This window comes from Phalaenopsis equestris, unplaced genomic scaffold (genome assembly GCF_001263595.1).
Source record: "Phalaenopsis equestris unplaced genomic scaffold, ASM126359v1 Scaffold000113, whole genome shotgun sequence".
NCBI classification, from domain to species: Eukaryota; Viridiplantae; Streptophyta; class Magnoliopsida; order Asparagales; family Orchidaceae; genus Phalaenopsis; species Phalaenopsis equestris.
The window spans coordinates 98,366-112,725 of NW_018164555.1; the positions used below are offsets into that span (position 1 = coordinate 98,366).

Here is a 14,360-nt window from a genome sequence, read left to right on the forward strand (position 1 = left end):
TACACTATTGCCGACACTGACGAAGGACTTGGAAGTGATTCTGGAGCCGCTAGAGATATAAGAAGTGCGACGAGGAGTAGGGGAGCAAAGGAAGTATTGGTTAAGTGGCAAGGGTTGCCAGACTATAAAGCAACCTGGGAGCCCTACGAGGTGATCCATGTGCAATTTTCATTCTTCCACCTTGAGGACAAGACACATCTTTGAGAGGGGAGTATTGTTACACCGCTTGTATGTGAACCGGTCCAGGAGGGCCAGACACTTCCACAAGAAAGAATCCTCCAACCGGACCGCCCAAGCGGCCAAGCGGCCAAGCGGGCCAGACACTTCCACAAGAAAGAATCAGGGCGGCAGTTTGCTGCGACAAAAAAAGGAAGGAAGCCGGTTGCTGTGAAAGAAAAGGAAGGGAGCAAAGGGGGTCCAAGAGAGCCTTAACCACATATTCAAGCAGGAGAAATTAAAGGAATTTGAAGGGAAGGCTTGCAAGGAAACTTTTTGAAATATTGAGAGATGATTCTATTAAAGGGAATAACCCAAGGTTTATTTTTTCATGTTTGTTTTTGTTTGGGTACCGTTTTCTTTCTTCCTGTGGTGTTCCTAGCGACATCTAGGGTTGTGAGAGAGCCGATCTACCTCTCGAAAAATAGATCACCATTGTATCATTTTTGTGTACTTTTATTTTTGATAAGAGCAGCCTTCGTTTGAGTTATCCATCAATCTCTTGCTGTTTCATGGTGGGTTTGCTCGCTGATTTTCGGTCTGGAGCGTATCATTTACTTAAGGATTGTATGGTATGTATGTAAATGCACCTACATTTGTATCAGATTTTTCATTTACGTTTTTTTTCTAATTCTTATGAATTATTTCCTGCCATTATTGTGAATAATTTGCCATTTTCTTACTGAAATTCATGACATTTGGATGAACCTCTTTCTTTAGTTGTCTGTTTACAAAAAAAGTGAAGGGCATATATGGTTGGGAAAAATAATTGAATCAAGTTGTTATATGCAAAGTGATATATAACTCAATATAAGAATCTTATGTTTTGTTTATGTGAAGTGCAGGGAACTCTGGTGGCCCTTTGATTGACTCTTATGGTCATGTTATTGGAGTTAACACAGCAACATTCACACGAAAGGGTGCTTCTTCTTTCCATTGTTTGATTCTTGTCTAGATATTAATAAATAATGCAAGTGAGGGTAGAAGCCATCAATGTAATTACATAAGAATTGTTTATGTAAATCCCTCTTATGGAAAGGGGGATTAACATACCTTCCACATAATTCTCATGTATTTATATATATCTAACACTTAAATATTGATATTTATTTCTATAACAATCTAGTATTACAATCACATCATAAAGAGTACAGTGTTAAAATAGTCCCCTAACTGTCTGCATGTGGTCATTTTCGTCTGAATCTGTAAAAGTGAGAAGTTAATTCTTAGACGAAATTGGAGCGATAATAGCCCTCCATAGACCATTTCTGCTCATATTGAAAGTATTTGGGGATTAAGTTGAGCTTTTCATATAGTTTAGGATTAAAATGCCCCCAACAAAGGAAAAAATATTACATCAAGAGTCCTGATCCAAAACTGCATCAGGACTCCAAACACAATGCGTCATGTGTACGTTCAACCCCACTGAATACAAAAAACTAAATAGTTTAATGCATGACAGGGTCGAACCGTACACATGGCGTATTATGATTGCAGTCATGTGCAGTTTTGAATATTTTTTTTCCCTACAAAGAGCCATGGGACTATTTTGGCACTTTAATGTATGAAAAAGCCAAAAGGCGTGTTTTTAATTTTGAAGAGTTAATATTAGTGCCATTTTTATGTGATTTTGATTTGGGTGTGCTGTATAAGTGAACATTGAAGTATTGATGTTAGGTGTGTAAATACATTAGAATTGCTAGGTATGTATGTAAATCCCCTGATTCCAATTGCAAAATTGCAAAGCAACAAAATGTTCATTCCATAAGAGAAATGAAATATATTTGTGAAATTGTGAAAGTTCTTTGTTGGTGATAAAAATTGATTTGTAATGGTTGATGTTCATCAAAATGCAGGATCAGGCATTTCTTCTGGTGTCAACTTTGCCATACCAATTGATGCTGTTGTTCGCATTGTCCCTTCCCTCATCATCAATGGAACTGACATCAAAAACAGGTTTTAGACTTTTTAATATAGATCCATGCAAACTTATGTTTGCAGTGGATATTGCTAGTTTTATGATTTCTCAATTTGCGAGGGTTTTAATTCCAAAAAGGTATCTTATTTCTATTTTCGCTGTTTTCTCTATGACTAGATAATAAAGGTGATCTAAGTTGTCGGCTTTTGCTTTTATATGAGTAAAGTATTTAAGATTGTTTTGTCACCTAGAAATATATTTGATTGAGCACGAAACTTGAGGTAATATTCAATTTTAAATCTACCTATCTGCCGTCATCATCCAACTATCACCACTCATTTGTAGCCTCTCGGTAGGAGAAAATATTCCTTCCGGATGGCCAACCACCAGGCGTCACGTCGTCATACGTCTCATCGGAGAGTGACGTGGCGTCCGGTGGTTGATCGTCCAAACGTGCTTGGTAGACACTTCAAATCACAATCACAGCTAGATTAACTGCATCGGTCTACCGTCGTCGCCATTCTCAAAATCATAGTTGTCAATTATCCAATAACATAGACTAATTAATGTTATATATATATATATATATATATATATATATCTATATATATATATATATATGTATATATTTTATTAGGGGGAAAATAAAATGATATTAAATTCTAAGAAAAGTATAGTTAATAAAGAAAGCCATTACAATGTCAAAATTAGTAATTTCATAATAATAATAGTAAGTAAAAAAATGAGATTATTCAAAATACTCAGGTTAAAATGAAAAAAAAAAAGACCAAGTAAACTAAATAAAGGGGACCAAATAATAATAAAAAGAAATATATGTATAAAGTAATTAATATGAATGTTTACCATGTTATTATAAGTGTGAAATTAAAGAAGACCAAGTTTGAGTAAAATTGTAAAAAATAATATCTAATGAAGTTCACGTAGGTGGCCACATTTTTAAGTTGGAGTAATATTTTTATGTTACTAATTCTATCTCATTTGAAAATTATGCTCATTATTTAATTTTATTTTATGTTGATATTATGTATTATGTGCTACATACCACGGTTTGTTGGTTGGCATCCATGACATAAGCTGACTCAGATCAGGGGTTCCAATTCCCTTTGACACAATTGCCTTTAAGGAGTTGGTACTCGAATTGTTAGGTACATTAGGGGTGGTTGTAGGCTCGTATAATAGCCTTTAGTCATTCCTTTTAAAAAATAAAAACATAATATATATATGACAAGATCACTCTGCAAATGATAAATTATGATTTATCCTTCTTATTGACCAATCCACCACATTGTAGGAATGAAATATATCTTCATGCTAGACCATGACTATTTATTCTATATTATACAATATATTCTCATAAAAAATATTAATTCAAATATGATATATACTCGTTACATGATTAATCCTTAAATGAAAAAAATGAATATTATGACTCTACAAGTGTACAACACTTGCACTATTAAGCAATATCTATGATCATTGTAGTTACCTAAGCATATTTTATGAATTTTCTTGTAATTTAATATGCATGCATGTTATTTTCTTAAAATTTACCTTATAATAAATTATAAATGTAATATATCCATTCAAGTATATTTATGGCTTACACAATCTTACTAATGTTCATAAGAAAGAATTAAGTCTTATAAATGAATTAGTGAAGATAATTCATGTAACACTAAGTTAATTTTTGGTAAAAGAGTATTATTCGGCTCCTTATGTATTAATCACAAAAAAAAAAAAAATTACAAAAATAGGCAAGAGGACTTATCTACACCCCACTTACAACGCACACAAAAAAAAAACTTAAAAGTCCTCTTTCCCAAGAAATGAAAAAATACAAGTCACACACCCAACAACACAAAACAACAAAAAACTCCAAAGTATTAAGAAACATCCTTAAGAGCCAATTGCAACAAAACAGAAGGAACAACTTTGGAAAGAAAAGCACCATTCAGCTGTAAACCAAGCGTAGCCACCCAATGAGCAACTCCATTACCTTCTCTCTTAGTATGATTCTTGGATAAAGTTGCAATCCTCTTCATTTGAATATTAACACTTCAATGATGATCTTCCTGAAATCTGCAGTACTTCCATAAGATCAAAGAGTCAGTTTCAAGATAATATAATGCCAACCAAATTTTTTTGCCACCATAAGACCGTTGGAAGAAGATTATGCATTACTCTCCAAATAAAGAAGGACATGGAAGGTTTGACCCAGGAATTTCAATTCCATCGAAGGTCTAACCCCTGAAAGAATTAAAAGAATTAGCAAAGCTTTTAGAAACAGAATCTCCCATCCTTCCTTTAATCTTGGCCATATCATTATCATCTCTGTTAATAGGAATCAAATTAATGAAATAAGCATCTTCAGTATGAACCATCTGTTTAAGCTTTTGTAAACACCAACGATTCTCATTCCATAAATCTCTCACTTTAACATCAATAGCAACAGGGCCATCATAAAAATAAACTAGAGCTCCCTTCCCCATCCAATCATCATACCAAAAGGAAACATCACATTCACCGATATCCCAATACATAAGATATTTAGTGTTCCTTGCTACTTTTAACATTTCATGCCAAATAAAAGAATCGTTTTTTTATAAGTAATAGCCAGAGGATGTTTATTAAAATAAAATTTGGCTTGCATTAAGTAAGCCCAAAGAGAACAATTCTTTCTGAATCGATATCACAATTTCATGTAATTTATTGTGATAGAATCAGATAAACTACGAAAGCCAAGACCACCTTTATCAACAGGTTTACAAAGCTTCTTCCAGCTAGTCCAGTGTATCTTAGACTTGTCATTACCTTCCCATAGAAATTTATTAAAAAGATTTTCAATCTTTTTAATCATACCCAAAGGAACATTCATAATTTGTAAAGAGTAGAGAGTGAGAGAAATATGAACACTTTTTAAGTAAAGTAATACATCTTCCAAAAGAAAGAAAATTGTTTTTCCAAGATAAAATCCTTTGTTTGATTTTATCAAAAAGCTTCATACACAGGGCAATACTATTTTTGCCTTTATCCAAATTAAAACCCAAATAATTAAAAGGCAACATAGCCTTATTGCATTATGTATAATCCATAATCCAAAGCTTCTTCGAAATAGAAATCCTCTTAGAACAATAAAAGGAGCATTTTGAAGTATTAAAAAACAAACCAGACATATTCTGAAAATTCAAAATCTCAGCCCAAACCTTCTTAATGGAGTACTTATTGGCATTGGTAAATATAATCAAATCATCAGCAAAGCATAAGTGGGAGATACTCAGCCTTCCTTTATGAATAAAATTCAACCTCGGATAATCAGTAAACAAAGCATTCAATCTTCTCGACAAATAGTCAAAGACGAGAATAAAGAGATAAGGAGATAGAGGATCTCCTTGTTTAATGCCTTTATAAGCTTTAAAGAAGTCATACTTGTGACCATTTATAAGCAGGGAGTAGTAGTTATCACTGAGAGTTCGATAGATAAGCTTACAAAAGGCTGCATTGAAGCCAATAGCATAGAGAACGTTCATAACGAAGTCCCAACGAATAGCATCAAAAGCTTTTTTGATATCCATCTTGAAAATAGTATTCCCCCCTCTACTCTTTTTATCAATGTCCTTTATAAGCTCTTGAATAATAAGAGCATTGTCACAAATATTTGTATCCTTTAAGAAAGCGGATTGGTTAAGACAAATAATATTATTTAGAATGGGTTGCAATCTTTTCACCAAAATTTTTGAAATAATTTTGGATAGGACTGTATTCAGGCTAATAGGTCGATAGCCATCCCAAGTATTAGCATTCTGAACTTTAGGTATCAAAACAATATTAGAGGTTTTAAAATGTATTGGCAAATTTATACCTCTAAAAAAGTCTTGTATAGCCGTAACAACATCAACATGAATAATACTCCAACCACTTTTATAGAACTCAGCTGTGAAACCATAAGGGCCAGCAGCTTTGCCATCTTCCATATTATCAATTATATCTTTGATTTCCGCAATAGTAGGAATACAAGTAAGAAAGGCATTGTCAATTACATTATTACCATGGTAAAGAGAACTATCCAGATGAATCGAAAAATTCCCATCATTACTAAAAGCAGTGGAAAAATACTGAACACCATTGGAAGCAATATTATTGATATTCGTTAGTACAGTACCATCAGCAGTAAGAATCTTAGAAATGAAATTGATTTTCTTTCGATTATTAATACAAGCATGATAATGGGCAGTATTTCTGTCACCATCCAAAAAATGAGCCTTGGCAGCTTTTTAGCTTTTTGAGCAAAGAAATTTTCCTCCATAGAAATAGCTTCACTAAGCTTTTGCTGACCTTGAAGCAAAACATCCCAAGCAATAAGGTTATTAGCATAATCAAGCTCAAGAGATTTAACATTTTCTTCATTAGACTCAATGTTCTGATGAAGATTACGAAAGACCTCCCAATTCCATTTTCGAAGAGCCTTAGCTAATTTTTTTTGTAAACACCACAATCTATAACCAGAAGACCTAACAACATTAGCCTTCCAATGATTCTGAAGGAATTGCTTATAATATTCATGAAGAGTCCGCATATTATAAAATCTGAATTGATAATTAGTCGTGTAAGAGCTATCCATAATCTTCAACAAGATAGGGGCATGATCAGAATCACCAATAGACAAATGTTGAACTTTATGCAAGGAAAAACAAGAGAAAAAAAAACTAATCCAATTGGAATTAGCAACAAATCTATCAAGACGTTCAAAAACTTTGAAAAACTTTGCCTCTATGCCAAGTAAATGGGTTTCCATTAAAACCCAAATCAAATAGCCTCGCCTCCATCAGAGTATCATTAAACTGAGTAATAAGAGTAAAATTAGGAGGAGCTTCTCCTTTTTTTCTCAGAAACAGCAGAAATCATATTGAAATCTCCGCTTATAAGCCAAGCCTCATTAAAGGGGTTAATATATTTAATCAGACTCCAAAAGCTTAAGTCGAGCTTGCTTAGTGCAACCAACGTAAATGATAGTGAAAAGGAAAGACTCATTAGAAATATGAACTCTAATATGCAGTAATTGATGATGATTGATAAGAATATCAATCCTTATAGAGTCCTTCCATAAAAACCAAATCTTATTATTAAGATTAGCCAGAGAATTGAAAGCACCAAATCTCTTCAAATAAAAAGCATTATTTCTAGTAGCAACCATAGGTTCCAGAATACCAAGAAACTGTAACTTATAAGCACGAATTAAATTTTTGAGCCGATTAGAAGCACAAGACTTTGCTATGCCTCTAATATTCCAAACTATAGTATTAAACTTCATCAATAACAGTTTTCCCTCTACTGGGTCTAGGAATAATTGCCAAATCAGACTAATCAATTTCCTTCCCCATTAAATGAGAATGAAAAACCTCAGGATTTACATAGCTTAATTCCTTGTTGCCTCGAAATTTTCTCTTACGAGAAGAACGTTGTACCATCTAGTCTTCCTCTAACTCCATTCGAGTAAGAGCAAGACTTTCTTTAAAAACAGGGCTAAAATGTAAAACCATTTGTTTATCATTATCAGAAATAACAATAGTATTGTTGTCTGAGACCACCCTATTAGAATCACGAGTTGCTTTAGTAACAATACCTGTATTATTTTCATTAGAAAAACAACTAGCAGTCTCTATAATCAATGAACTATCAACAACATCAGTAACAAGATCAGTAACCAAATTTGTATTACTCCTTATGTTGATAGATAAAGAATGTAAAGATTCCACTCCATCCTCCTTCTTATGCAAAGCAACAACCATCAGTTTGATAGCAGTAGTAGTCCCACTGTGAGTTTTGCCATATTGAGGTTTACAATATTTTAATTCGGGATGAGCATGATAACAATGAGAAAGAATATGCCCAAACATCTTGCAATTAGAACAATAATGTGGAACAAATTTCATCTCCGCTTTTTGCGAGTACCCATCATTCAAATTTCCTATCCAAATAGAATCTTGAAAACTAGAAGTAACATCCCTTTCAACTAGAATTCGAGCCATCGAAGGCCTAGAAAGATTGCTAGTGGCAATATCCATTTTTAAAGGTTTCCCAAAAATCAAACCCAAAGAATAAAGAACTTTGGGTTTAAATAATGAAGTTTCGAACCTGAAAATCTAATCCAGATAGGCACGATAGGAGGTTCTTCCTCAGGATTGAATTTGGGAGTCCATTTGAGAAGTTTTATATAACACTTTTCAATTGTCAAAACCTTTCTAGCAAAAAGTGAGGTATAATCCTCTTCTAATTGTAATTTAATCATAAGATTTCTATTATCAATCAACCCCAAATTCCAGCCGCCAACCAGATGTAAATCTGAAAAGAACTTATGGCTAACTTCCAACTTTGGATGAGCAAAAGAAAATTTACCAACCAAAGTATACTTAAGGGTTCAATGAGGACGTTTGTATCTTCTTCAGAAAAAAGAAGAGCAGGTTTTCCATTCTTACGAGATGTTTTTTGAAGCAAACCACCCGAACCAGCCCCTGAAATTAGATCTTGAAAATCCGACGGGAAATGAATCTCTCCTGACCCATAGGGCTTACCTGAGACCACATCCTTGAAGGATGGGCCAGCCGAAGCCATCAATTGAAGTTGGATATAGAGAATCCAAACAAAAACAACGGACGAAGAACCCTAATTAGAAGATCATCGAGGAGAACAAGAAGGCTTCAAGAAAGCTCCCTCATCATTCAAGTCTAGAAGGTGATTTTTCAACCAACTGTGCATGTAACACCAAGTTAATAAGTAATTGGTATTTAGAACTTTATGATTTTGTTTCATAGTATTAGAAGTCATTATTATAAGATTTTTTTGTTCAATAAATTTAATATTACATATTAATAATAGATTTAATTACATACTCTGTTCAATTATTTGTTTCCGACTTAATAATTTCAAACTCTCGGGCTAGGTTTCGACAAAACTGACCTTGAAGATAATTTGGACATTAAATCCGTCCTTACGATGCATAAAAGTCTCTTTTCACATCTAATAATGTTTAATTAAAAAAATTTAAGCAATTTTAGTGCTGTTTTTTATCTTAAATAAGGCAAAAAAAAAAAAAAATTTCACATCTAATAATGTTTAATTAAAAAAATTTAATTAAAATTTAAGCAATTTTAGTGCTGTTTTTTTATCTTAAATAAGGCAAAAAAAAAAAAAATTGTTATAAAATTCAGTTTTCTATTTAAAATTTTGCATCTATACCATTCATTTCCTATGTATTTACATATCTAAATCCTAAACCTAATTCTGACATACATACGAACTTACATATGCGTGAAAATATATATTTTACTTTTTAAAACTTGAAAAGATGACATTCTTGATGTGATGTGAAAGATTTAGGTGATATAATTATAAAATATAAAATTTAAATGATAGATATGTAAATACATAAAAAATGGATTGTATAAAACTCCTTTTCATTATCATCCTCAAGCTAAACATATCTTGTCCAATGCTCTTTCTATTAATTCATTGCTAAATAATCAGCCAAGGTGATTACCTTCCCGAGCAAGTAAGATGTGACTAATAATTTAACCGGTGCTTAGTCATATCACATAAACTCATTAATTAATCCATTATTAAACCTTAATTATTAATTGATAGTGAAATTTGCAGATCTCATAATTTTGTAAAAGGGTATTTACATATATACCATCCCATTCCTATGTGTTTACTTATCTAACCATCAAATTTTATCTTTTACATTTATACCACATAAAAAATATCACTATTTTAACTTCTAAAAAAATAAAATACACTTCTTCCTACAAAGAAAAGATGGCATGTTTATATAAATGGACTAAAGCTTAAAGGTGTGAAATGTAAATACTTATGAATTGAGTGGTATGTACGTAAATGTTCCTTTCTTGAATGGTGAGAAACCAGGCTGGCAATAGGATGTTGATGAGTTGGGATTAGGTGGAGGATAAAAGTGATGACATGGGTTATTGGGATTAATAAATAATAATGATATAGTGATACGTGGCATGCACACGTCTTCGCCGGATGATTATTGAGTTTGAGTTTATCATTTTCTTACTCCTAAGAGCCGTCTTAGATTCATTGTGCCCAAGTCAAAGCTATATATATATATGGAAAAGGAATGATAGGAGGCTATTATACGAGACTCCAACCACCCCTAATTCGAATACTACAACTTTAAGGTCAAACTGTGTCAGAGAAGATTCGAACCCTTGACTTAAGGGATCTTATACCGCGGATGCCAACTAAGAGAAATATGTTTGGGTAAATGTTTCAGAATGACGCCATCAATCATACTTGGATAGCAGAGCTAGAAAACAGTCACACATATATAAAATATAAGAAATACTTATGTTGCTTGAAAGTTTAAATATTGTATCATCTTTCCTATAAATAGATAGTCATTTTATGAATAAAATAGGGCAGAGAGGTCCGAAAAGACTTCAATTACTCTATATTATTATTCATTAATATGCATTTCTCTCTCTATCCCTTTCTCTCCCCAGTCTTGAGCTCTCTTCTCAAGTATAATTCACAGATAAATTTAGATTCAGGAAGTTAGTATGAGATTAATTTTGTTTGAATAGATTATTAAAATTGTATTTTTTTTTTATATACATATTTTTTTACAATGTTTTGGGGTTATAAAGTTTTTCTTGGCTTTATGATTTTAACTTCTTATAATGAGATTTTTAAATAATAAAATTATTTTAAAGATTGAGATTTTTATTGAACAATAATTTTAGTTTTATAAACTAAATTTTTAGGTTTTTTAAGCAAAATTCTAAAAAAAATTTACTATTCTCATAATAGTTTTATAATTATCCTAAACGGACAATCGTCTCCTTATAATTTTATAATTGTGCGAACTCAAATTAAAAATATTTAATTTGCAAAAAAAATCAGGTGGCTGAAACTTATATTAAAAAAATATTATAATAAACAGTTCAGTTATGTTGTCAACAGTAAGAAAGGGTAAAGAAAAACGTGTTTTTGCATTTTAGTGATTTTTTAGTGTTTTTTTTTTCTTAAGTATTTTTGAGTTTAACTTGTAAGTACATGAAATTGAAGCGGGGAAATTAAGAGAAGACTTGAAGCTTAAAGGTGCAAAGTGACACTGATGTCTAGACACTGGATGCTTGGGTGCCTAGGCGGCCAGCCCCTGTTTTACCAACCCGAGAGGTTGGAGCGCAGTCGCTAACCATTGGTCGCCTAGTCGCCGTGACATGGGCACCTAGGTGTCGGACCCCTTGAGCGCTGAAGCACCCGTCCACTCTTCAACAGACAAAATCAGAATAAAAGTTTCAATTAAATAACTTAGTTTTTGAGAGATTTTTTTTTTTAATTTCTATGTTAATTCTACCTCTCCAATCCGACTAGACTAAATATCATAAGTATACCGAAGATTTACATAAATATCACAAAATTCTTATATATTTGCATATCCAACATCTAAACATCTATATTAACATCTACAATATTTTGGTGTTTTAAATCTATGCATGGAAACGAAAATGTTAGTAAAAGTGATATTAAAACTTTGAGTGCCACAAATGTAAATATAAGAGTTTAGGGGTAAGATATATAAAAACATAAAATTTGTATGATATGAATATTGTAAATGTCCCTAAGTTTCATATTCATGCATAACACACATATAACATATATCTTGACAGCACTTAAGCCGATCGAAGTTAAGGCAAACCTGCCCATTAACATTAAACAAAAAGATTTATTTCTCTTCATTGTATAAACAACTACGTACATCTGGCAAGCAAAACAAAGCAGCAGTTAACAAAACACAGAAGATTTATTCCTCTCTTGTTCTCTTCACCTATTGGAATTGGAGGATAACTCCCTATTAAATCTTCTAATAAACTCCTCCACTCTTTTATTCAGCTCCTCATCACTCATCTTCCAATACTCGCTCTCCTCCTCGTTGTCAGAGCTCTTCGGCGGCGTCTTTGGTTTCTCCGCCGGAGGATAACTCGCATTCTTTACGCTTTCTCTATCAATCTCTGAACAATTCAAATGCTTCTCTTTCACGTTCGCATGATTCTCTGTACTGTTGTTTGATTGCTCTTCGACGAAACAAGGAGGTATGTTATAGCTTGTATTGTGCGGGATGAAGTGGTTGTTATTAATGTGGATGTTGGTATCGTCGGGGGCGGAGAAGAAGCCGGAGTCGGCGGCAATGAAGAGAATGATCGAATTGGAGAGAAGGAACCAAAAGGTGGTGTCTTTGATGAGGTTGGATGGGGAGGTGTTGAGGAGGGAGAGGTAGAGGAGAGGGAGGGAGAGGGATAAGAAGGCAGATATAGAGGTTTTCTTCCTTGGTGATTGTTTCATTTTTTGGTTATTTAAAGGGGTGAGTTTTGATTATTATTTTGATGGAAGAATTGGAATATTGTTTATGAGGGGAGATTGCTCAAGTTTTGGGTGGCTGGAGTCATGGAGGTCTTATTTATAGAGGAGACAATGTGAGGCCAAATGATTGATTTTGAATTGTTGTAATAATCAGGATGAGCATTGAAATTATTAGATTAACTAATAATTTTGGCGGACTTTAGCACGATGATTAGTATTAGGGGTGTATAATATAATTAGTTGGTTTAAAACAAAAATTAAAATGAATGAAATTGAGCATGTTTGGCTAATTTGGTGCTATCACGAAAAAATATTTTTCGTAACACTTATCTAGAATCAGTGTTTAAAAGCACCCACGAAAGGATGTATGATGCCAATATTTAAAAGAATTACGACCAAGGTATTTAAAAGTGATGTTGTAGGGTATAAGACAATGTTATTTCGCCTTAGTGAGTGCCCCCCGACAATAATATGAGTTCAACTTAATTGGTGAGCCCCTCCAATTCGAGTGGATGACTGTCGAGCTATGATAAGTAGTCCTGTTGAATAGGAGGATCACTCTGAGTTGGGTGTCTTTCTTAGTCAGGTATTTACATGCATATCACTAAAATTCATAAAAAATATATTACTATCATTATGTTTTTATAAGTGAAATATGTTTTTATAAGTGAAATACACATTTTCATTGCAATAGGAGGATCACTCTGAGTTGGGTGTCTTTCTTATTCAGGTATTTACATGCATATCACTAAAATCCATAAAAAATATATTACTATCATTATGCTTTTATAAGTGAAATACACATTTTCATTGTATAAATTTAAAACATCAGGATGTTATAAATGTAATCGCCAAATTTTGGGCGTCATATATATAAATACATAACTTCATAGCACCAGGGGTAGGTTTCCAAAAATTTTATTGACATTTATCATTGTGTAAATTCTATTTTTCAAATAGAAAAGAAATTCGTAAAATCATAGAAGTAAGAAATTAAACATTTTGAATTGAGTTTTAGCAGGCTTTAAATCAAATTGGATCCAAATCTAAACCTCTTATCTAGTTACCCCTGACCCGGCCCGCAATAAGATCGCTCGGCCCAAGTAATGCGGTTGGATCGTGTTGAACGGTCCGAGTGTCGGACCGGTCCGGCTGACAGTGTCTCAGCGTGTCCCGTGGGTTCCTCATTTTTAATTAGTTTTCGGTAATTTCGGGGAGGATGAGGACCTGAGGTGGAGCAGAGTTCTTCTCTCCAATAAGACAGTGAGAGAGACAGAGGGAGAGCGAGAAGAGCGAGGGAGAGAGGGAAGGGAGAACGCTTTATATGTAGCGTTACCCTATTGTTGTCTCGATGGCATCAAATCCACCGCAGACAGGTTTGTGAAGGAATTTCATCGATTCATTTTGCGAAATTAGATGTTAGAACGTTTGACTTTATGACCTGATTTATGTTATTACGATTTCATGATCTATGTAATAGATTTTGCGTGTGAATGGTGCCGATGAAAGTTTTCTAGGGTTTTTGCATAGGCCAACCTGGTGCCGAGTGCCCGTGGGAAATCTCTGCGATATTTTCTTTTTTTGCCTTTGAAACGTACTGATTTGGTGGACGATTGAAATCTGTTCGGGGAGCGATCGAATGTTCTTAAATAGATTGACCTTTGTTTGCTTGGTTCCTCTTTTTTTTCATAAACTTTCTTTTTGGTTCCCATCACATCACCGGCGGATGATGTAATCTGATGTGTTTGTTGAATTCTTCCTTTACCTTAACTTGATTATATATTTTTTTAGTTGTGCGTCTGAAGTATAGATGATACTGATT

At 33.3% G+C, this 14,360-nt stretch overlaps 1 protein-coding gene across 1 annotated transcript in view; it reads left to right on the forward strand.

Annotated features, from left to right (window-relative positions):
- LOC110020932 (protease Do-like 5, chloroplastic) overlaps positions 1-14,360 on the forward strand; it is a 36,072-nt gene that overhangs the window by 19,697 nt on the left and 2,015 nt on the right. The window contains exons 7-8 of the mRNA XM_020719236.1: positions 1,062-1,136; positions 2,073-2,172. Coding sequence (XP_020574895.1) covers positions 1,062-1,136; positions 2,073-2,172 — 175 coding nt within the window. The remainder of the gene's footprint in view (positions 1-1,061; positions 1,137-2,072; positions 2,173-14,360) is intronic.